Genomic DNA, 25,296 nt, shown 5'->3' with positions numbered 1-25,296 from the left:
TACCCTGGTCTAAATTTCTACTTATCTCCTCAAAGAAACTAATAAGGTTAGTTTGGCATGATCTATCCTTCATAAATCCATGCCGACTATTACTAATAATTTTGTTTTCCTTTAGGTATTCCTGAATATTATCCCACACTTAGGCCGCGATTATAGTGGTCGCGTGACGTCACCCGCGTGTTGTGAGAATTCGAAACATGAACAGGGCTGGAGGTGATCGGAAGGCAACAGGGAGGCGTGGCCGTGATGTCACGTGAGCGGTTCGCCCTCATTGGCTGAACCTCTCACGTGACGTGGCCACCGCGCGGCAAGAATAATTCCAAATGTATTTTCAAGAATCGCACGCTTGGACACGAGCACTATGTGCACCTTCATTGCTCTCCATTCGTCTGTTCCGGTGGCGCGCCGCCACTATAAACACAGCCTAAACCTTCAAGTAGCTTCCCCGCTATTGATGCCAGGCTTACAGGTCTGTAATTCCCCGGTTGTGATCTAGCGCCCGTTTAAATATAGGCACCATGTCTGCTTGTGGTACTGAGCCTGTAGAAATGGAGTCCTTGAATATTAAAGGTAACGGTTTGGTTATGACGGAACTTAACTCCTTAAGTTCTCTTTGTGCATGCCATTGTGTCCATTATCAATATATAGAGATACTCATTATTACTATACAGTGTGTTGTGTTTATTATTAGTGTATAGAAATACTCAGCATCATTGTTCAGCATCTTGTGTTTATACATTATCAGTGTATAAAGATACTCACAATCATTATACAGCGCAGCATTTGCACTATCAGTGTATAGAGATATTTAGCATCATAATACAGCGCAGCATGCCATAAATTACCCTCTATCAGGGTTAGTGTCTAATTTCAGCCTAGTACAACCCTCTTTCCTCCACGTTGTCTGCAGCTGTCCCCCGTCCGTGGTGGCAGGGAACACAGCTGTCACACAGACGAGCGTGTCACAGTGCAGACACAACACGGGCAGTGCATGGAACGTGAGAATAAATGAGACAAGAAGCAGAGGATCAGGAGCAAGAAAAGGTGAGAGAGACCCATAGTGACAGGGAGAAGGGACACAGACATAGGACAGAGAGAAGGGATACAGACATACTGTAGGACAGAGAGAAGACGCAGACATGGGACAGTGACAGGGAGAAGGGACACAAACATGGGACAGAGAGAAGAGGCAGACATGGGACAATGACAGGCACAGTGACAGGGAGAAGGGACACAAACATGGGACAGAGAGAAGGGATACAGACATACTGTAGGACAGAGAGAAGACGCAGACATGGGACAGTGACAGGGAGAAGGGACACAAACATGGGACAGAGAGAAGATGCAGACATGGGACAGTGACAGGGAGACGCACAGTGACCGAGAGAAGAGACACAAAGAGAGGCACGTGGGACAGAGAGAGGCACAGTGACCGAGAGAAGAGACACAGAGATATGCACGTGGGGCAGAGAGAGGCACAGTGACCGAGAGAAGAGACACAGAGATATGCACGTGGGGCAGAGAGAGGCACAGTGACCGAGAGAAGAGACACAGAGATATGCACGTGGGGCAGAGAGAGGCACAGTGACTGAGAGAAGAGACACAGAGAGAGAGGCACGTAAGACGAGAGAGGCACAGTGACCGAGAGAAGAGACACAGAGAGAAACGTGGGACAGTGACAGAGACGCACAGTGACCGAGAGAAGAGACACAGAGATAGGCACGTGGGGCAGAGAGAGGCACAGTGACCGAGAGAAGAGACACAGAGAGAGAGAGGCACGTGGGACAATGACAGAGGCACAGTGACAGAGAGAAGAGACACAGAGAGAAACGTGGGACAGTGACAGAGACGCACAGTGACCGAGAGAAGAGACACAGAGATAGGCACGTGGGGCAGAGAGAGGCACAGTGACCGAGAGAAGAGACACAGAGAGAGAGGCACGTGGGACAATGACAGAGGCACAGTGACCGAGATAAAAGACACAGAGATAGGCACGTGGGGCAGAGAGAGGCACAGTGACTGAGAGAAGAGACACAGAAAGAGGCACGTGGGACAGAGAGAGGCACAGTGACCGAGAGAAGAGACACAGAGAGAGGCACGTGGGGCGAGAGAGGCACAGTGACCGAGAGAAGAGACACAGAGAGAGGCACGTGGGGCAGAGAGAGGCACAGTGACCGAGAGAAGAGACACAGAGAGAGAGGCATGTGGGGCGAGAGAGGCACAGTGACCGAGAGAAGAGACACAGAGAGAAACGTGGGACAGTGACAGAGACGCACAGTGACCGAGAGAAGAGACACAGAGAGAGGCACGTGGGGCAGAGAGAGGCACAGTGACCGAGAGAAAAGACACAGAGAGGCACGTGGGACAGTGACAGAGGCACAGTGACCGAGAGAAAAGACACAGAGAGGCACGTGGGACAGTGACAGAGGCACAGTGAAAGGGAGTAGAGACACAGACATGGACAGAGATCGAAAATAGAAACAGACATGGGACAGTGATAGAGCGAGAGAGAGGCACAGTGACAGAGAAGAGACACCATGACAGAAAGACAGGCACAGTGGCAGAGAGAAAGCACACAGGCAGGAGATAGTGAAAGAGATATGGGGCACAGTGACAGAGAGAAGAGACACTGTGACAGAGTGGCACAGTGACAGAGAGAAGGATACAGGCATGACAAAGTGACAGAGAATGTGCTCACAAGTAACATTCTTTATAGGCTAACGATACACACAAACATGTAACCCTCCTTGCCCGGCTCTAAAAGAGTTTACGTTGAGTTTATATATATACATGGCGATGCTCAGTCTCCCGTACCTTTTGCGGGTGCTGGGTCAGTGCAGTCTGGGTGTGAATATGCAGATAGAATAACGATGGGCGCCAGAAACTTTTATAGTACAAACAAGAGCTTTATTCAAATCCATTTATGACGCTCGCCGTACAAGAGACAGACTTCACTTCAGACATTAATGGTAACAATCAATATGGTTACTCTGTGCTTCTTCCCCTGGTCCGACACTGGGGAGGTGCTTAGGCGTGTTCCCATTAGTATTAGGCTGGATTGGCCTTCTCCTGACAGTGGGCACCATCTCGGGTGGTGCGCATGTTGGGAATACACACTGCTCTCTCTGGTATCGGTATCCCATTGCAGGGTTCCGCATGCATAGTCCATACGCATTGAGTTGGGAGTTTACGAAGGAGCTGCCGCTGGGGCCGATCCGATTTATGTTCTGGAGCTACTACTCTGAGAATTCCTGCATGAGGACAATCTTGGGCCAGTACCATGGGGGCTAAGTGGTGACAGGATATCCTTAATATACATAACTATACGCGAGGCATACCCCGCATTAACGTACGCAATGGGACCGGAGCATGTATGTAAAGCAAAAATGTACTTAAAGTGAAGCACTCCCATTTCCCCACTTATCGATGCATGTACTGTACTGCAATCGTCATATACGTGCATAACTGATGTAAATAACGCATGTGTAACAGGCTCTATAGTCTCCCCGCTTGCGCACAGCTTCGGTACAGGTAGGGAGCCGGTATTGCTGTTCAGGACGTACTGACAGGCGCATGCGTGAGCTGCCGTTTGCCTATTGGGCGATATGTACTTACTCGCGAGTGTACTTAAAGTGAGTGTCCTTAAACCGTATGCCTGTACAGGAGTACCTGCACTTCGAGGAACCTGCTTCTAGAACATTGGGTGAAACTATATATATGATTGACTAATTCAGACGACACAAACCGCTTTGCAATTAATAATAATAATAATAGCATGTTCTTGTATAGCGCTGCTAGTTATACGTAGCGTTTACAGAGACATTTTTCAGGCACTGGTCCTGCCCCATAGAGCTTACAATCTATGTTTTTGGTGCCTGAGGCACAGGGAGATAAGGTGACTTGCCCGAGTTCACAAGGAGCCAACACCGGGAATTGAACCAGGCTCCCCTGCTTCAAACTCTCAATGCCAGTCAGTGTCTTTTCTCACTGAGTCACTCCTACTCCTTAGTAAACTTTAAACACTTTATTAATAGTAACGCTATCAATGTTATTTATTTGATTACGTGTGGATGTGGCCTAAGATACACTGGTAAGATGCTACGATAATGACGCAGACGCATATTAGAACATGTCAATTCTGTCACCAACAAACTCGACACTCCGGTGACTCACTATGTGAACTCTGGACACAAAGGCGACGTTGGATGCCTATTTTTTATGTGCATTAATCTCCCCACAAGGACTATGAGGGAGGGGGCGGGGGGAAGGTGGAGAGGGGGGTAGGATAAGGACACCAGATTGCTATGTAAGAAATCTGAATGGATTTATAGGTTAAAAACATTAAGACCACAAGGTCTCAGTGAAGGCTTCACATTTACCCCTTCATCGGATTTAAAGCATATTTTTCTTCCCCCTCTATCATAGTATACATATGAATCGCTTTCTAATGTAGGCTCTCGGTATTACCTGTCCTAAATATTGATGCTTGGTAACTGATGATTATAAAAAAAATTTGATTCACAATCATCCCAGGAAACCTAATTGTACCGAAGGATTTACTCTTCATTACTGGTTGATGTCCACATCTAACCTATGTAAATATTAATGTATCTTAGATGTAGAAGGTATTGATAAATCAAAGTTGAGCTCTGTTAATAATTATTATGTATCTATTATTGATAATATGAGGATCTGAGGAATTTTTGAAGGTGCTTGCACCGAAACGTTGGATCTTTATGACTGTGTCCAGTCATTAAGTGACTCTTTTGCATGAATTTGTTTGCATCGCTGTTTGGTGTGCACGGTCCCTCCTTGCTTACATCTGGGCGATAAACATGGATTTTCTGTGCAGTACCAAATTTCTAGTTATCACGTTCAGGCAGGGAAGGGCTTATCTGTTTCCTGCAACTAGTTACCATGACGATGATACACTACTTAACCTAGGAACCAGGGACACCTCGGTTTGCACTGTCCCTGACGAAGCTTGGTTAGTGAGCGAAACGCGTAGGGTGTAATGACGCTGTGACGTCATTCAGGATAGTGCTTTGCAGAGAGTGAGATAAAGACGCAGGGTTAGTATTGCTGAATGGCAGGGGTAAGTGCAGTAATACTATCCCAGGTAGCTATCTGCTGTTGAGGAGCTTATTACTGAGGATAATTATATTGATTGCAACTTGGACTGTGCAGATATACCATTATTTGGCAAACCCTCTTTCTCGGGAGTGCTTTTATCACTCACCACGGTGTGCATATATTGATTTATCTAACTCTGCAGATGCACGCCTGGTTGTAATTCAAATACAGGTAGGTCACTAGAGCCTTTTTTATGCTTTATTTTTCAAGTGTTATTTAATTAGCTCAATTCCTTTCTATTTTTTAATTATGTGTAAATAAAAGTAATGTTGTATATGCCCCTTGGGTGTCCTCCACAAGTGTGCTCTGTTCTAAGGGGTCTCTCTTGATCTGTCTATTGCCTACTTTGAAGAGTTATAAGAGTCCTCAATCTCCTTATGGTGTCATCACTAGTCACAAGACATCCTACATCAGTGTGGTGGGGAGAGGCAATATCAGGGTGATCCAACCCACTTAACCTATTAAGGCTATTAATCCTTTACACTAATTAGTACAGGCAGTCCTCGTTTTACAACGCTTCGCTTTACAACGAATGGCTTATCCAACGCTATGCAATGCATACCTATATTCATTTTTACAACGCCAAAATGGCTTATCCAACGCTTTTACGACGCTTTGCAACGTTGTGTATGTGTGTATATATATACATATTCACATAAACAACGTTGCAAAGCGTCGTAAGAGCGTATATATATATAATATTATACTATACAATATTATATTATACTATACTAGCTGAGAGCCCCGGCGTTGCCCGGGATGTTTGTGGTGTGGGTGTGGCATTTGGGTGGGGAGTGGTCCACGCGGCCCATGTGCGGTGGTAGTGCTGCTGTGGCTGTACTGATGGTGATTGTATTGGTGTGCTGATTTCTGAGGGTTTGGTGCTGATGTGGGGGTGCGGATGTGGGTGTGCCGATGGGGGAGGTGCAAAGGTGGCGATGTGTGGGTGCTGATGGTGTTGATGGGGGCTGGGAATGGTGGGGAGCCGAGAATGCCAGTGTGCTGGGGGGGCATGGGATACCGGTGTGCTGATGTGGTGGTGCTGTGGTGTGTGTGTGTATACATGTTTGTGTGTATACATTGTATGTGTGTGTGTGTGTATACATGTGTGTGTGTGTGTGTATGTGTACGTGTGTGTGTATACACGTGTGTGTGTGTATACACGTGTGTGTGTGTGTATACACGTGTGTGTGTATACACGTGTGTGTGTATACACGTGTGTGTGTGTATACACGTGTGTGTGTGTATACACGTGTGTATACACGTGTGTGTGTGTGTGTGTGTATACACGTGTGTGTATACACATGTGTGTGTGTATACATTGTGTGTATGTATATATTGTGTGTGTGTATACGTGTGTGTGTGTATACACATGTGTGTATACACGTGTATACATGTTTGTGTGTGTGTATACATGTTTGTGTGTATACATTGTATGTGTGTGTGTGTGTGTGTGTGTGTACATTTGTGTGTGTGTACACATGTTTGTGTGTGTATACACATGTGTGTGTATACACATGTGTGTGTGTGTGTGTATACGTGTGTGTGTATACATGTGTGTGTGTGTATACATGTGTGTGCGTGTGTATACATGTGTGTGTGTATACATGTGTGTGTGTACACATGTGTGTGTATACACATGTGTGTGTGTGTATACACATGTGTGTGTGTATACACGTGTGTGTGTGTGTGTATACATGTGTGTGTGTGTGTGTGTGTATACATGTGTGTGTGTGTATACATGTGTGTGTGTATACATGTGTGTGTATACATGTGTGTGTGTGTATACATTATGTGTATGTATACCTGTGTGTATACGTGTGTGAGTGTATACGTGTGTGTGTGTATGTCTCCATGTTTGTGTGTGTATGTCTCCATGTGTGTGTGTGTATGTCTCCATGTGTGTGTGTGTATGTCTCCATGTGTGTGTGTACGTGTACATGTGTGTGAGTATACGTGTACATGTGTGTGTGTGTGTACGTGTCTACGTGTACATGTGTGTGTGTGTGTGTACGTGTACGTGTGTGTGTGTGTGTGTGTACGTGTACATGTATGTGTGTGTGTGTGTGTACGTGTCTACGTGTACATGTGTGTGTGTGTCTACGTGTACATGTGTGTGTGTCTACGTGTACGTGTGTGTGTCTATGTGCGTGTGTGTACGTGTGTGTGTGTGTGTACGTGTGTGTCTACGTGTGTGTGTATGTGTGTGTGTGTCTACGTGTGTGTGTTTGTGTATACGTGTGTGTGTTTGTGTCTACGTGTGTGTGTTTGTGTATACGTGTGTGTGTGTATACGTGTGTGTGTACACGTGTGTGTGTGTACACGTGTGTGTGTGTACACGTGTGTGTGTGTACACATGTGTGTGTGTATACACATGTGTGTGTGTACACATGTGTGTGTGTATACACATGTGTGTGTGTATACACATGTGTGTGTGTATACACATGTGTGTGTGTGTATACACATGTGTGTGTGTATACACATGTGTGTGTGTATACACGTGTGTGTGTGTATACATGTGTGTGTGTGTGTGTGTATACATGTGTGTGTGTGTATACATGTGTGTGTATACATGTGTGTGTGTGTATACATTATGTGTATGTATACGTGTGTGAGTGTATACGTGTGTGTGTATGTGTACATGTGTGTGTGTATGTCTCCATGTGTGTGTGTGTATGTCTCCATGTGTGTGTGTATGTCTCCATGTGTGTGTGTACGTGTACATGTGTGTGAGTATACGTGTACATGTGTGTGTGTGTACGTGTCTACGTGTACATGTGTGTGTGTGTGTACGTGTACGTGTGTGTGTGTACGTGTCTACGTGTACATGTGTGTGTGTGTGTGTGTCTACGTGTACATGTGTGTGTGTCTACGTGTACGTGTGTGTGTGTCTACGTGCGTGTGTGTACGTGTGTGTGTACGTGTGTGTGTACGTGTGTGTCTACGTGTGTGTCTATGTGTGTGTGTCTACGTGTGTGTGTTTGTGTATACGTGTGTGTGTTTGTGTCTACGTGTGTGTGTGTGTATACGTGTGTGTGTGTGTGTGTATACGTGTGTGTGTGTCTACGTCTGTGTGTGTGTGTGTGTGTGTCTACGTGTGTGTGTCTGTGTCCCTGTGTGTCCTTTGGCCCGTGACTCTGCCTCAGGGAAGGGGGGGGGTGGGGGGGGAGGTGGTGGGAAGGGGGGGGGGGGGTGGGGGGGAGGTGGTGGGAAGGGGGGGGGGGGTTGGGGGGAAGGGGAGGTGGGGGGGAGGTGGTGGGAAGGGGGGGGTGGGGGGGAGGTGGTGGGAAGGGGGGGGAGGTGGTGGGGAGTTGGGAAGGGGGGTGGGGGAGGTGGGAAGGGGGGTGGAGGTGGTGAGGAGGTGGTGGGAGGTTGTAAGGGGGGAGTGAAGGGAAGGTGAAGGGGGGGTGAAGGTGGGGGTGGAGGGGAGGTGAAGGGTGGGGGTGGAGGGGAGGTGAAGGGTGGGGGTGGAGGGGAGGTGAAGGGTGGGGGTGGAGGGGAGGTGAAGGGGGGGGGTGGAGGGGAGGTGAAGGGGGGGGGTGGAGGGGAGGTGAAGGGGGGGGTGGAGGGGAGGTGAAGGGGGGGGGGGTGGAGGGGAGGTGAAGGGGGGGGGGGTGGAGGGGAGGTGAAGGGGGGGGGTGGAGGGGAGGTGAAGGGGGGGGGTGGAGGGGAGGTGAGGGGGGGGTGGAGGGGAGGTGAAGGGGGGGGTGGAGGGGAGGTGAAGGGGGGGGTGGAGGGGAGGTGAAGGGGGGGTGGAGGGGAGGTGAAGGGGGGGGGTGGAGGGGAGGTGGGGGGGGTGAAGGGGAGGTGGGGGGGGTGAAGGGGAGGTGGGGGGGTGAAGGGGAGGTGGGGGGGGGGGTGAAGGGGAGGTGGGGGGGGTGAAGGGGAGGTGGGGGGGGGGGGTGAAGGGGAGGTGGGGGGGGGGGTGAAGGGGAGGTGAAGGGGGGTGGAGGGGAGGTGAAGGGGGGGTGGAGGGGAGGTGAAGGGGGGGTGGAGGGAGGGGGAAGGGAAGTGGAGTGAGGGGTGGGTGAGGGAGGTGAGGTGAAGGGGGTGAGGGGAGGTGAAGGGGGGTGAGGGGAGGTGAAGGGGGGTGAAGGGCGCTCCCTCACCCGTCCGGCCGCTCACTCACCCGTCCGGCAGCTCCCTCACCCGTCCGGCAGCTCCCTCACCCGTCCGGCCGCTCCCACGTGTATCTGAGGCGGGAGGCAGCTTGTTGTGGCCGCTCCCCCGCTGTGTCCCGGGCGCTCGCTCGCTCCGCTGACTGTAGCGTCGCCGGGGGGGGGGGGGGGGGTGGAGGGGAGGTGATTTGAGGGGGGGTGAGGGGTGGGTGAAGGCCGCTCACTCACCCGTCCGGCCGCTCCCACGTGGAACTGAGGCGGGAGGCAGCTTGTTGTTGCCGCTCCCCCGCTGTGTCCCGGGCACTCGCTCCTCCACTGACTGTAGCGGCGCCGGGGGGGGGGGGGGGGTTTGAAAGCGCGGGAGACACGGGGAGAGGAGGAGGTGCGCGCGGGTGTGGAGGCTGATTTCGGGGAGGAAGAGGCGGAGGCTCCGGCGGGTATGTGAGCCCCCCCCCCCCCCCGGTTATACATGCTGCTAATGTACACCCCCCCCCTACTGTGTGTGTGTGTGTGTGTGTCTGTGTGTGTGTGTGTGTGTCCCTGTGTGTGTGTGTGTGTGTGTCCCTGTGTGTGTGTTTGTGTCCCTGTGTGTCCTTTGGGCCGTCACTCCGCCTCAGGCCAATGAGAGGTGTGCGGGGGCGGCCCAAGGGACCAATGAGATTTCCCCTAGGGACACCGGACATCCAGCAGGCAGGCAGGCATACAGTGCTTTCACTAATATAGTATATAAGATAATATATTATTTATTATGTTATATTATATATATATAATACAGTATATACACTATATAATTTATGTGTGTGCTGCATATCTTATTGTCTGCGTAAAATATTTTGTGTATTTTAGCATTAAAAATGCCTTCAGGAACGGAACCTTTCATTTAAACAGTGTTCCTATGGGAAAACGTGTTTCGCTTTACAACGTTTCGCTATCCAACGCCATTTTGAGTAACGCATTGTGTCGGATAACCGAGGACTGACTATAGTCCCTAGAGGGGGGCTGTATAGACTTGCATACAAACACACACACATCTACAGTACTATATATGTTGGGAAGCTGTTTGTCTGTTTGCTATGCATTTGGACACCTTTTAAGCTGTAGTAACCACATTTTGCACAATGGATCCGGAGATCAGTGAGCAGGTTTTTGTCTGTTTGGATACAATTAAACGCCATTTTGAATGAAGATGGCGGACTGAACCTTTAAAACTGCAATGATTTTAACCAAATTCAGCAGGATTTTATGTATTGTGTGTATACAGTATATAGAGGTTTCATGGTCTTGAAGCTATGGCTCTGACAGACAGACACACCGGCTCTTTTATTACCCTAATTACATAAACTCATACATAGACACACCATACACACAGACAGATACACATTCATATATGTAGGCAGGTTCCCCCGGTGTCCCTTTTGGCTGTCCTCCTACTTCCGCTGCAGCATGGGAGACTGCGTCTGGAGGACCTGCTGGTCAGTCGGGGAGTTGTGCCGGGAGTGCTGCGGGCAGTAGCAGGGGCGATCCGGTTGCCGGAGCTCCTCAGTGCAGGTGGCAGCCATCTTGGGACTCCCCAAGCATGCGCAGTAAGGTCTCGCGCATGCGCATTGGTCTCAGAGTTGCGGCAGCCAGTAATAGGGCTTTTGCGCATGCGTAGTGCCCTGGAAAAGCAGCGGCCATGTCAGGGAAACTCCGCAGGGGAACTACAATCCCCAGCAGCCCTAGGTGCTGCAGGACCAGGTGGCTAAGCTTAGCAAATTGCGCGGCCAGATTCCCCTGCTCTCACAGTGGATACATTTGTCACGCGAGAGGCCACATCAGTCGGAGCTGGGTCACGGTAGGGTGAGGGTGTATGTGCAGGGTGTCTGTGGCCCCTGCAATAGACCAGAGACCCCCCGAAAGGCACCAGCTAGCCCCCAACTCCCCTGTAAGATTGTGGCTGCTAAAGGGACAGGCCCCTTAGATAGGGACACTGCCCAATTAGCAACCTTAGTATTTAACTTTATACTTATTACCATATATGTTTTGTCAATTGGATGTAGCATTATAACAAAAGACAGGGGAACCCAATGCTACATCCAATTGACAAAACATATATGGTAATAAGTATAAAGTTAAATACTTCTTCAATAATAATATTTTCTTGGTTATTTAGTTAAACCCAGGTGGTGGGTATTGGGGTTTGAGCGTGCTGGGAATGTGTGTGTTAATTCAATGTCTAACTGGTAACAGTCGTTTGGAGGTAGGTGGCCCCTCCTCCCAGAGATCACCCCTCCCCACCTTTTAAACTTGGGAGGTTTTTACATTTTGCTGTATGAACAGGACTACTATGGTTGTTTCCCCTCATACAGAGGTAAAAGGAAGGGTTCACAGTGTAGTGTAGGACCTGCATTAATTTGGCTATACCTTGACGTTGGTATGCCGACTTATAGTGCTTTGGCCAAAGGGTTTAACAAAATAACCAAGAAAATATTATTATTGAAGTATTTAACTTTATACTTATTACCATATATGTTTTGTCAATTTGATGTATCATTGGGCTCCCCTGTCTTTTGTTGTATACATTTGCTACGCTCAGTAGCACTCCTTTTGGCATAAATATATATATTTGATGTGGTGAGTGTTGGGGTTTGAGCTTGCTGGGAAAGTGTGTGTATATATAGCTACTAGCTAGTATAAAGTGTTAACAGCCTTAATGGGTTAACTGTGTGGGATCACACAGGTTACTCCCCTTCCTGTCATGTGATGAAGGATGACTATTCATGCCTTGTGACCAGTGATGTCAATATAAGGAGATAGAGGGGTATATATAGCTCCGCCCGATGTTCTAGACATAGGTTCCCCAGAGTTCAGACTGAGGCCTCACCATGAGTCCTGTAAATAGGTTTGTGTGTATGTGTATGTAGGAGAGGCTCAGTGAGTAAAGACACTGACTGGCACTGAGTTTGAAGCAGGGGAACCTGGTTCAATTCCTGGTGTCGGCTGCTTGTGACCATGGGCAAGTCATTTTATCTCTCTGTGCCTCAGGAACCAAAAACATAGATTGTAAGCTCCATGGGGCAGGGACCTGTGCCGGCAAAATGTCTCTGTAAAGCGTCATGTAAAATTAGCAGCGCTACACAAGAACATGCTATTATTATTAATAATATAGTGCCAACAGTGTACTCAGCGTTTCACAAAGACAATACAGTACAGGGAATTATAATAATACAATAAGCGCAGCAAAATCAGAAAATAGGAAAGGAAATCCCTGCCCCGGAGAGCTTACCATCTAAGTGGTATGATGAGAGACTTACAGAGATAGCGGCTGAGGGAATAAGTGTAGTAGATGGCAGTGCTTGGCCACAATTGTTGGTAGGAGTGACCGAGTGTAGGACAGTAGCCATGAGTGCAGGCTATTGTGATGCTTCTTTTGTGATGTGAGTTTTAAGATTGGTCTGTATTAAATTAGATGGGTTAATACCATTATCAGGGAAAGAGGTGGCGTGGGTGAGAGCAGATGTGTATATGGCTGTGTCCAGGATTAGGAGAGATATCCCCAGCAGCAAGAGAGAGAGAAGAGGTGAATAGAGGAGTTCTGGGGTGCTTTTTATTTAGGGGTGTAGAAGTTGTTGGGAAAGAGGTGTGTAAATAGTGGTGCAGTGTATGGGCACAGGCATAGGTTTAGGGGAGGAGAGATGAAGAAATGTGGTTAGGAGGGGAGAGGGGAGTGGAGAGGTGGGTGAGAAGAGAAAAGTTTACAAAGGAGTGAGAAAACAGCAAATAGAGAGGGCATAATGAGAGACAGGGAGAGAGGTAGGAGGAGAGGGTTCCCTGGTAATAGAGGATAAGCATAGGAGATGAAAGAGAAGGTGTATAAATCAGGCCTGGCAGCAACAGTGTAGCCCTGAAGATTAAGCAGCAGCTTAGAAACTAAGTCTATAGATGTGGACAAATTGATAGAACATTTAGAAAGTCAAGTTCTCAGGATGTCCTATCACCATTTATTGTTTTCAGTTAAGGAATGCGCCCTACATAGTTAGAGCCCATAGTAATGGGCCAAGATTGTTCTCTGGCCAGAAGAGGAGAAAGCATGTGCTCAGCATGGAGTTATCAGAGTAGACGCTCCAGAGCATAATCGGATCGCCCCCACTGGATGATCCTAAGTAAACTCCCGATCTGACAAGTATAGACTAAGAATCCGTGCACCGAAACAGGACAATGATCCCAGAAAATAGTGTGTGTCCCCCAACAAGGGTCCCCCTGAGATAGGTCATTATTGAAGCTATGCAGGAGATTGCCAATCTAAACAATACTAAGGGAAACAAACATAAGTACCTCCCCAGCATAGGAGTGAGAGCTACCAGGGAAAGAAGCACAGAGTTTGCTTGATACCAGTTAATGTCTGAAGTGAAGCCTGCCTGTTGTATGGGGCGCATTTTGAAAAGCTGTGAATAAAGCTTTTGTTTGTACTATAAAAGTTCATGACACCCATCATTATTTTATCTGCATATCCACACCCAGACCCAGCACCCTGATAAAGTATGAGACTGAGCACAGCCATGTCTACTGTATACTGTATATCCAATTTGATGTAAACTCTTTTAGAGCCGGGGCAAGGAGGGTCACATATATATATACACACACAAGTATATACATACATATTTATCATCGCAGTGAAGGGGTGATGTTATCAGAAGTGACACTGGAGGTGTTTAATGTCTGAACAATTCTATGTCACTGCCCCCAGCCCCGGAGTGCAGGTTAAATGCAGACGGATCGGGCTGGAGCTTTTATGGGAAGACGGGTGTAGAGAGGAATGAGAAGTTTGTGGCGAGAGGGCAGAGCTTTGTTTGCGACTGTGGGATCTGTAATGAAAATAAAGTGTCTTCGCGTACATGTAATCTTCGGCCTGTCACACTATCTGCAGGATTTATCCCTGGCAGGGTTTATTAAGTGGGAGGAATTATGGCTGCACTGGGGACATCTGACAGTTGATGCAAGGAAAGCGAGAGATGCTAAGGATTCTGGGAAGCGTCCTTGTTAATGGCAGGTGCTAGTAAGATGGAGAGTATCCTGATATGAAGCTTGTAGGGGGGCTGTGGCAATTACACCCCGTTCCTTTACCCTTTACTTCCTCAAAAACACCAGTCCCTATATAAATCCCCTTTACTTTCTGTATAGACCCAATCCCTATAATAATCCCATATACCCCACTCACTATATAAATCCACTTTATCCCCAATAAATAAAGTTCCTATAGAAATTCTCTTGAGTTTTCCTAGAGCCTCAGTCCCTGTAGAATTCCCCTTTACTTTAGGCATCTCCTTTACTGCCCCTATAACCCCAGTCCCTAAAGAAATACCCTTTTCCCCTCCATAATCCCAAACATCACCATCAAACCCAACATAAATCCACAGAGAACCATTAACATTTTTTATTTAAAATCCCCCCCTAGAGGCGAAGCACTGAGTCTGCTTAGCTGAACCGCATTCATTCCAGCTCCGGGGTCCCTCTGCCCCCCAAGATACCTACATCGGAAGTTGATGCCAGTATCTCTTGCATGTTTAAAGGTCCTGCATCACAGGGCCATATAGGAAACCGCAGGGAATGACTTTGACTTTAAATATGGCAGCTACCACCAACCCCAACAGCTTAGCCTTGCACCCTGACCTCATTTAGAGCATCCCACTATTGTTGAGGGATTTAAAGCTGCAGTTCAGTCAATATCCTGCATGTGTGTTTTTTGTAATAAATCAGTTCTGTAGTAAGAAAAAATACTTTTAGCATTTTCTGTTTTAAAAAAAACAAATTTGAAAGACCAATTTTCTTGTATTCTATTTTAACAGCCCTTTGCTAATACACTGCCCCTTCATGTCCTGTCACAAGCCCTGGCACACCCCTTTGTCAGCCCTGCCCTCCCTCTGCACATGTCAGTACAGGAGTGCTCATGAATATTCATGAGCTTCCACTGACTGACAAGCAGAATATAAACAAATCCCAGCTTTTAATATGTCACCAAATTTCGACCTATCAATACATGGAGAACGAATTGACCTGCAGCTATACTGTTCTTTAGCTAATTAGAGATTGCACACATAAAACTATTGAAGTAAAAAAATAAATGTAAAAAAAAAAAAAAAAAAAAAAGACTGAACTGCAGCTTTAAATATTGGGTGGGAACGGGGTTTTTATGTCCAATCCTAACAAACTGTTGGCTCATGTTGTTTATGTAGGAGAGCAGCAGGCGGTGTCCTGGGTCACCCAAGGATGGGGGTACTTGGTGGCATGGAGTCCAGAATCCCTGTCCCGTTACTGCCCTTTAGTCACCAGGTGGGAGGTCACACCAGCATGCTGCGCTATGACAATGACACCGTGTGCAAACCGCTGGTGTCCCAGGAGCAGAGGGTCTACGAAACGCTGCCGAGGGAGATGAGGAGATTCACCCCCCAGTACAAAGGTGAGGGGCACTGCCACCTAGGGGCAATGGGTGAAGGGCATGATGAGTATGAAAGAGGAGAAAGGGAGAGGTGGGTAGAAAAGAAGATGAGAGAGAAAGGAGAGCGTGGCGGAGTTGAGAGAAAAAAGAGAGCGAGGGGGAGGTGAGAGGGAAAGGGGATGGGAAGGGGGAGAGTAAGAAGGGAGAGAGAATGTGAGTGAGAAAGGGGGGAGGGGACAGAAAGGATGGAGAGGTGAGTGGAGGGAGATGAGAGGGAGAGGAGGAAGAGGAGCGTGTGAAAGGAGGGGGTGTGAGAGAGAAAGGAGGGGGAGAGTGTGTATGTGAGAGAAAGGAGGGAGATGTGAGAGGAAAGAAGGAGACAGGGAGACAGAGAAATGTGGGAGAGTGGGATGTGAGAGAGAGAGAATGGTGGGAGGGACAGGAAGGAAAAGGGGAGGGAAAATACTTATGGTTATAACGGGATCCCGTGCATGCAGTGCTCAGATGCCAATGCTATGTATATCTCAACCCTAAATATCCCGCAGAACATTCCGTGCATCTGAAATAGAACTGAGGTGTTGCAGGGAGCAGTTATATGGGGTAATTGGAGTTATATGGAGCCTTGTGTACTGCTACCCAGTGAATCCACAGGTGGCGAATAGTGGAATGTCTTTCATTGCAAGTTAGCTGACGAATGAGCAGTCCCGGACCAAACAATGGCAGCACCCGCAGGATGTGCTAGGCTTCACAAAGGGCTCGGTGTAGCCAAAAACATTACATGTCCAGATTGTGAAGTTCTACACTTGCTCCTGTTTTTTTATGCTATGCTTTCCCTCTTGAAAATCCAAATATATCCTCTGACAGTGTTTTTTTATATGGTGAGTACTGGTCCTCACTATAATAAAGTTCTCAACGGCAGTAGCAGGTGAAAGAAGATGTCAGGATCTCAACAGCTGGGAAGACACACAAAACAAAACCTCTAATTGTCTTGGTTTCCTTGCTACTGGATCACGGTCCCACTTTGTCAAGCATCTTATGGAAGCTGGTAAGCCAAGGCTTCTCCACAATAAAATATGTCATACATAAGCATTTTTCATGGAAACAACATATTCCATGAAATTCAAACTCTTTGGTGAGCAGCTAGTGATGATGGGAGCATAATTGTGAGGTTGATAATCTACTAGCCATAAACCAGCATGAAGGCAGCAGTTACAAGAGGGTTGATTAGCACTTGGATGAAACAGGAGTGTGATTTGGCAGCTGGAATATCAAGACTCTTGTGGACAACTTGTGAATAGTGAAGTCTACAGTGCAGCACCGTAATCATGGCCTGAGAACTGAGGCTTTACAACATTGACATCGTCAGCATACTGCAGGTCCATGTCCTCCGATGCCTCCGATGCCTCTTTTTATGTGCTGTTTTTTATGTGCCAATAAACTTTTGTGCCCAGTACTTTGCAATTTTTGGTCCAACGTTTTTTCCAAGGCAGTTGCACCGCCATCCACGACCTCTTGTAATTCAATTTTAAAACAAGCATCACCCAAACAAAATCAGCCCTAATCATTAATACAAACCCGCCGATCAACAACATGCATGCCATCCAACAAGCAACACAGAAAACAGGTGGCCCCGCGGGAGGCCTCCCTTTTCGTTAAAAAAAAACACAATATGGGGACCAAAGAGCAAGAAGCGTGTGTCGCTGGCGAAGACGCAGACCCAAAACCAGATTCCGATGAGGAAGTAGACACCCCACTCACTTGTAAAGAAATGCTGGTATTTGTTCAAGACGTCAAAAGCTCATTCTACTCTGAAATAGAGAGCATCCACCGTAGTCTCAAAGACGAAATAGTATCTATAGGGGACCATATTGTGGACTTGGAGGAGAAGGTAGATACCACCGCCCATGCTCAAGAAACCCAGGCCCAAGAAATTCATGAACTGAAAACTCAAGTTAAAATAATTTTTGAGAAATTGGAGGACACAGAGAACCGGTCAAGATGCAATAACCTGGGGTTTAGAGGTATACCGGAAGAAGTGGATAACGCCCAACTAGTTACATACCTCATCCGGGTTTTCACGTCTCTTCTACCAGAAATATCGGTAGATAAACTTCAGATGGACAGGGCTCACATGCTCCCTAGACCTAAGAACCTTGATCTAGCAAAGCCATGGGATGTGATCACGCGTTTACATTATTTCCACACCAAAGGGGAGATATTGAAAGCTGCTAGACCCACCCCAAAGATCGAGCAAGATAATGTCCCACTTCTCATCTTCCCTGATTTGGCCCAAATCACATTGAACAAGCGTAGGATGTATGCGCGGATCATCAACACACTGCGAAACAATAAAATCCGCTATCGCTGGGGATTCCCGTGCAAATTACTGTTCTCTTATCAGGAAACAATGCATGTCCTCCTCTCGCCAGAAGAAGGCGAGGAAAAATTGAGATCACTGGGTTTACTTGCGCCAGAAGACCTGGAGGCTTCCCAGCAAGATCCTCTTTCACCAAAAACACAGCACCCGGCATGGGAGAAGATTCCAACTTCAAGGCGAGCGAAAGTTAAGCCTATCTGAAGAACAAGAGCTGACTACCCACCAATAATTTATCTGATATGACACCGCAGGCTGGGATGTGTCTCGGACCCAAGTTACAAATGGATACCGTTGTCCACTCCAGAAATATTTCCTATAGTTAATTAAAAGTTTTGAGATACCCAAAGATTGCCTGCCAGTCTGAACCACTCAGAAAGACCAGAGCTGTTTTCAAAACAGGAAGCAACCAAAAACAATATGTTAAGATGAGATACGCTTTGAAAATGGTTATAGATTGACGTGCTGATCACACCAGAATTATTTTTCCAAGCTAAAAATAGTTCCTGAGGAGTCTCGAGAGTGTATGCCAGACTGAGATACTCTGCAAGACCAGAGTTTATACTATATGAGGAACGAACCTAAAACAGTGACTCGGTCCGAGAGGTGCTTCGGACATAAGGTACAGGTGGATATGTTGCCCACTCCAGAAATGCTTTTCTATAAGTTCAGTAGTTAACCCCATACTATATTAGGTATTAAAGGTTGTTTTCTATGGATATTCTCTATTCTGTTTTTTCCTTATAGGTTGAATATAGGTTTTGCTATAATCCGATCACTATCTGCCAGCCTGAACTATTCAACATTTCAAAGGGAAAAAAAAATATGTGAAAAGAAAAGGTGATGTAAATATTTACAATGTTTGATCCCCCTCCTCCCCCTTGTTCTGAGGTGTATGATCACCCACACAATGCACCCCGCACTCTATGGTGTATTGCTTTTATTTCTCCTTTCCAACGGCTTTGCCCCTGAACAAAGGAGCACTGCGGCGTTCTAGATCTAGAAAACTTGATTTGCTCCCCATTTGAAATTAAGAACCTTTTCTGGCTTAACAACAAATCCAGACCAGTCGAGATCTACTGTATAAGAACCCAGTGATGTCTTTTGCCTGTAATCTTTGGGGCTCCCTTAAATCCAGGTTCCAATTAACCGGCCTCCCTTCTCTTATGCAACCCTTGTTCACAGACCCCTCTCTGCCGCTATATACGGTTAACCAACAATCTAACCCTTGGATCCAAAAAGGTCTTCTAAGAGTCAACGATGTTCTTATTCATGGGAAGGTCCCATCATTTATGTCATTACAGTAAAGTCATGATATTCCCTCCTCTGAATTCTTCAGATTTCTCCAGGTCAGACATTATATCCAGTCTATCTATAAACCACATCAATCCCAAGATCTAACTCTATACGAAGATTGGTGTATGCACCAAACCTCTACAAGGGGTATTATTTCCACGATTTACCACAATCTGACTCCTATTAAAAATAACCAAACCTCTGATGAATATATGATTTCTTGGGAGAAAGATCTAAATACCAACATAGATCTTGATATATGGAAAGGTATATGGGAGGCCACCTCCAAAAATTCATAATGTGTTGTGATCAAAGAGAATATATACAAACTAATATTCAGATGGTATATGACCCCTACTAGGTTACATTCTTTTCTCCCAGGCATCTCCCCACTGTGTTGGCGTGGCTGTGGTGAAATGGGGAATATACTGCATATATTTTGGTCATGCCCTAAAATCCACATGATTCTCTATATATATATTATTGGGAAAACCAATGTCCAACCAAAACAAAAAGGAAGCCAAAGTTAACTCTCAAATTCTAAATGCCACTAGGTACACAATCGCCAAGAATTGGAAACAATCTACCCCCCTCCACCCCTCTCTTTAAATCAAATAAATAATACCATTTGATATATAGTTTATATGGAAAACCGTTCAGCTTATCTGGATGACTCTACCTCTCAATTCTCGGAGATCTGGGCCCCTTGGTTCCGCCATGCAGGTATATCCGCATACTTAGATTAAAATAATCTGAACGTTGTGATTTATGTTGTTCTAAACTGATGTTCATTATACTGTATATACAAATGCTGTTCCCTTCACTCTTCTCCTAATCCCTCCCCAATGTGATATTACCAGACTACATGTATCAATGTACTTCCCTCCCTTTTTTTATGTACCCCTTTCCCTTATTTTTGAAAAATTATCAATAAAAATTCAAGTAATAAAAAAAAAACACTCACCACAAAACAATAATGAATTTAAACAACTAGCCAACAAATCAATTAATTAATAAAAACACTTGCCAACACATCAATTAAAACCAGTAGCCAACAAAATAAATAGTTAATTAAAAACGCTAAACAATCGGAAAATGAAATAAAAACAAGCCGTCCAAAATAAAAAACAATTTAAGCCAAACAATAAACAGAAAAAGAAAAAAATAACAATCAATAGAAAAAAATGCATTTGCCAAAAAATGCATTGGCTGTCACTGTTTATCTGTACCTAACGGGCACAGATGAATACATTATCAGTCAACGGGCAATGAAAAACATAAAAATAACAAAATACAATTAAAAAAACTGTAAAAATAAAATTACATACATGCAATATTTTTCTTGCCTTTAGAAGCGTTGAGCCTCCGAATCCCGGCGTTTCTGCAAGCTCTCGTACCACGACGTCATCAAAGTCAATCCAACGCCATCCACCTTGAAGATCCGGAACAGGTAACAAAATTCTTCTTTCTTTTATATTCTATCACCTTCTTCTATCTTCATCTGTCATTATTTCTTTCTTATTAATGTTTCTTAATGTTCTGTCTTCTGTCTTCATCTGTCAATCCAACCCCATGGTAAATCCCAACGGATGTTCTCGTCATCTTCTTCCTGTTAAATGAGGAATCCAGGCCTTATATAGGGCCTGTGTCGTCACATTTTCAGGTCAGATGGTACAGCTCCAATCTGATTGGACGCTGTATCATGTGCCCACCTCTTTTTTTATTTTTAAGGATGTGTCGTCATCTTCAAGGGAGGTACGTCACCTCCTTAAAACCACATGGCTATATCACATGGTATTAAAGTCAATGGGATTGAAGACAATCCCATTGGTTTCTGTACCATGTGATAGGTTACATTAGTTCAAAAGGATGTGACATCAACCCTTAAAGTGAAGTCACATCCTTTTGAACAAATGTAACCTATCGCATGGTACAGCAACCAATGGGATTGTCTTTAATCCCATTTGAGAAAAAAGGGGGGAAAGTAGCACACAACCAGGGGAGTAGGGTCCAAAACAAAAAAGTTTTATTGAATCATCAGTAAAAAAAGGAGGTACACAGCTCTCCTACGCGTTTCGTACACGTCTGTACTTTATCAAGGAAAAAACATTCTCCCTGAGTTCCCTTTTAAACTAGGTTCATCTGTCGTGTTTTCACGCCAAAACGTTATGACGCAACGCGCGTGCACCCCATCCGCACGCATGCGCCGTCCTCTTAGGTCAGACTCCCCGCTCATCTCCACAGATGTCCAACATGGAACCGGCACTGCTCTTCAAACTCCTTCATGCAGCGCCCCCGCCGGCTGTGACGTCATAACGCCTGGGCGTGCAAGCGCTCGCATACAACCCCAAGCCACCCCCCACTGTGTCAAGCGTCAAAACACCCCGTTGAACGAGCGAGATTAAGGAGAAAGAGCAGTGTTTGAACTAATACAAGTGCAAGCAAAATCTTGAAACTACAATAAAAAATGTTAGCCAATATAACTGGCCCAACACTACTGAGATGAATAAACACTTCAAATAAAAAAACATATGTGTGAAAATATGTTGATTTTGTTCCTCACTTCACATAAACAATAAGGTGCAATGAGTACCACACAAAAGAACAAGTTATTAAGAACAAGTTCATTCACAGTTAAACAACCCTGATAAGAAATTAATAATCCAATAAATTCTTTATCCATCATTTAACTTGTATACCAAATATCAAATAAATATATTCAATGTGTGCCCCCTACAGAAATAAGAAAAGCAAAGGAAGGGGAGGTAGGAAAGAAAGAGGAGAGTGGACAGGAGGGGGGGTGAGAGGGGAGGGGAGGGGGGAAGGAAGGGAGGAGAAGAGGAAGAAAAGTAGGGGAAAGGGAAGGCGGAAAGGAGAGAAGGAAGGAAGGGGGAAGGGAATGGGAAAAAGAAAAGGAGGGAGGAAAAGGAAAAAGGACCGAGAGTAGAAACAAAGAAAGATAACAATATAAATCAGAACAAAATAATATAAGACACGGCATAACACAAGAATGCATAATATATAAATATATTGATGCCTTCTCACTAATTTGAAATCTTTATACTATATTAGTGAAAGCACTGTATGTTTGCCTGCCTGGATGTCCGGTGTCCCTAGGGGAAATCTCATTGGTCCCTTGGCCCGCCCGCCCCCGCACACCTCTCATTGGCCTGAGGCGGAGTGACGGGCCAAAGGACACACAGGGACACACACACACACAGGGAACACAGGGACACACACACACACAGGGAACACAGGGACACACACACACAGGGACACACACACACACACAGGGACACACACACACAGGGACACACACACACACACACAGGGACACACACACACAGTGACAGACACACACACAGTGACACACACACACAGTGACACACACACACACTGTTACATACATTAGCGGGGCTCACAGTGTTAGCAGCACCCGCGCGCACCTCCTCCTCTCCCCGTGTCTCCCGCGCTTTCACCCCGACCCCCCCCTCCCCCGGCGCCGCTACAGTCAGCGGGACACACACACACTATTATTACCCCTTCAGCGCCCCCCCCCCCACCCCCCACCCAGTGTCAGCGGCCGTGCGAGACCCCCCCTCTATATCTCCCACCTCTCCCCCCCACACATATACATACCCCCCCCTCCCTGGCGCTACAACTCACCCCTCCCCGGCGGGGGAACAGCCAGTGGCCAGGCAGGCTGCCTCGCGGCGCCGAGTACCCAAGATGGCGGCGCCCGGGACACAGCGGGGGAGCGGCCACAACACGCTGCCTCCCGCCTCAGATCCACGTGGGACCTGCCGGATGGGTGAGTGAGCGGCCTTCATCTCCCCTCCACCCCCCCTTCACCTCCCCTCCACCCCCCTCCCTCCCCTCCAGTGTCAGTGTCTCCCCGATACCCCCCCCGGCGCCGCTACAGTCAGCGGGGGAGCGAGCGAGCGCCCTGTACACAGCGGGGGAGCGAGCGAGCGCCCGGGACACAGCGGGAGAGCGGCCACAACACGCTGCCTCCCGCCTCAGATCCACGTGGGACCTGCCGGACGGGTGAGTGAGCGGCCTTCACCTCCCCTCACCCCCCATCACCTCCCCTCACCCCCCTTCACCTCCCCTCACTCCACTTCTCCCTTCCACCCCCCTTCACCTCCCCATTTACCTCCCCCCCTCCACCCCCCCTCCACCCCCCCCCTTCACCTCCCCTCCACCCCCCCCCCCTTCACCTCCCTTCCACCCACCCCCTTCACCTCCCTTCCACCCCCCCCCCTTCACCTCCCTTCCACTCCCCCCCCTTCACCTCCCCTCCACCCCCCCCTCCACCCCCCCCCTCCACCCCCCACCTTCACCTCCCCTCCACCCCCCCTTCACCCCCCCTTCCCACCGCCTCCCCCCCCTTCCCACCGCCTCCCCCCCTTCCCACCGCCTCCCCCCCCCCCCCTTCCCACTGCCTCCCCCCCCCTTCCCACTGCCTCCCCCCCTTCCCACCGCCTCCCCCCCCCTTCCCACCGCCTCCCCCCCCCTTCCCTCCACCTTCCCACCGCCTCCCCCCCCTTCCCACCGCCCCCCCCCTTCCCACCGCCTCCCCTCCCCCTTCCCACCGCCTCCCCCCTTCCCCCCCTTCCCACCGCCTCCCCCCCCCTTCCCACCGCCTCCCCCCCTTCCCACCGCCTCCCTCCCCCCCTTCCCACCGCCTCCCTCCCCCCCTTCCCACCGCCTCCCACCCCCTTCCCACCACCTCCTACCCCCCTTCCCACCGCCTCCCACCCCCTGCCATCCCCCTGCCTTCCCACCTCCTCCCACCCCCCGCCTTCCCACCGCCTCCCACCCCCCGCCTTCCCTCCGCCTCCCCCTTCCCACCTCCTCCCCCTTCCCACCACCTCACCCCTCCCCCCCTTCCCACCACCTCCCCCCCCTTTCCACCACCTCCCCCCCTTCCCACCACCTCCCCCCCCTTCCCACCACCTCCCCCCCTTCCCACCACCTCCACCCTCCCCCCCTTCCCACCACCTCCCCCTTACCCCCCTTCCCACCACCTCCCCCCTCCTCCCCCTTCCCACCACCTTCCCCCTCCTCCCCCTTCCCACCACCTTCCCCCTCCTCCCCCTTCCCACCACATCCCCCCTTCTCTCCCTTTCCACCACCTTCCCCCTCCTCCTCCTTCCCACCACCTCCCCCCTTCCCACCACCTCCCCCCTTCTCCCCCCTTCCCACCACCTCCCCCCTTCTCCCCCTTTCCACCACCTCCCCCCTTCTCCCCCTTTCCACCACCTCCCCCCTCCTCCCCCTTCCCACCACTTCTCCCCTTCCCCCCCCCGCTCCCCTTCCCCCCCCGCTCCCTTTCCCCCCTCCGCTCCCCTTCCCCCCCTCCGCTCCCCTTCACCCCCCCTCCGCTCCCCTTCACCCCCCCCTCCGCTCCCCTTCACCCCCCCTCCGCTCCCCTTTCCACCCCCCCCTCCGCTCCTCTTCCCCCCCTCCACCTCTTTTTCCCCTTTCCCCTCCCACCCCCTCCCACACTTCCACCCCCTCCTCTAACCCTTCCCCCCCTCCTCTAACCCTTCCGCCCCCTCCTCTAACCCTTCCCCCCCCTCCTCTAACCCTTCCCCCCCCTCCTCTAACCCTTCCCCCCCCTCCTCTAACCCTTCCCCCCCCTCCTCTAACCCTTCCCCCCCCTCCTCTAACCCTTCCCCCCTCCTCCACCCCTTGCCCCCCTCCTCCACCCCTTGCCCCCCTCCTCCACCCCCTCCTCCCCTTCCCGCCGCCCTTCGCCTTCATGCCCGCCTTACCGCCTCCCCACCCCCGCCTCTGCCTTTCACCCGCCCTTACTCCGGCCGCCTCTGCCTTTCACCCACCGCCTCACAGCCGCTGCACGCACTCAACAGACACCCGCCACACTCGACACATACCTGCCGCCACACACACCTGCTGCCTCCCGCCCCTACGCACCGACATCACTGACCCACCGC

At 48.7% G+C, this 25,296-nt stretch overlaps 1 protein-coding gene across 4 annotated transcripts in view; it reads left to right on the top strand.

The window, feature by feature from the left end:
- Positions 1-901: 901 nt before the first annotated feature.
- IP6K3 (inositol hexakisphosphate kinase 3) overlaps positions 902-25,296 on the top strand; it is a 60,102-nt gene continuing 35,707 nt past the window's right edge. For 2 of the 4 annotated variants that reach the window (XM_075614026.1, XM_075614025.1), the window contains exons 1-2: positions 902-1,044; positions 15,464-15,687. In XM_075614026.1, coding sequence (XP_075470141.1) covers positions 15,498-15,687 — 190 coding nt within the window. In that variant the 5' untranslated portion in view covers positions 902-1,044; positions 15,464-15,497. Of the gene's footprint in view, positions 1,045-15,463; positions 15,688-18,787; positions 18,881-20,688; positions 20,787-25,296 lie in introns of all 4 variants that reach the window. The other 2 variants (XM_075614027.1, XM_075614028.1) reach the window with 2 other exon arrangements.

This window comes from Ascaphus truei, chromosome 9, assembly GCF_040206685.1.
Source record: "Ascaphus truei isolate aAscTru1 chromosome 9, aAscTru1.hap1, whole genome shotgun sequence".
Lineage (NCBI taxonomy): Eukaryota > Metazoa > Chordata > Amphibia > Anura > Ascaphidae > Ascaphus > Ascaphus truei.
The sequence above is the reverse complement of the archived record's forward strand: the minus strand, read 5'-3'. Positions and strand labels throughout refer to the sequence as shown.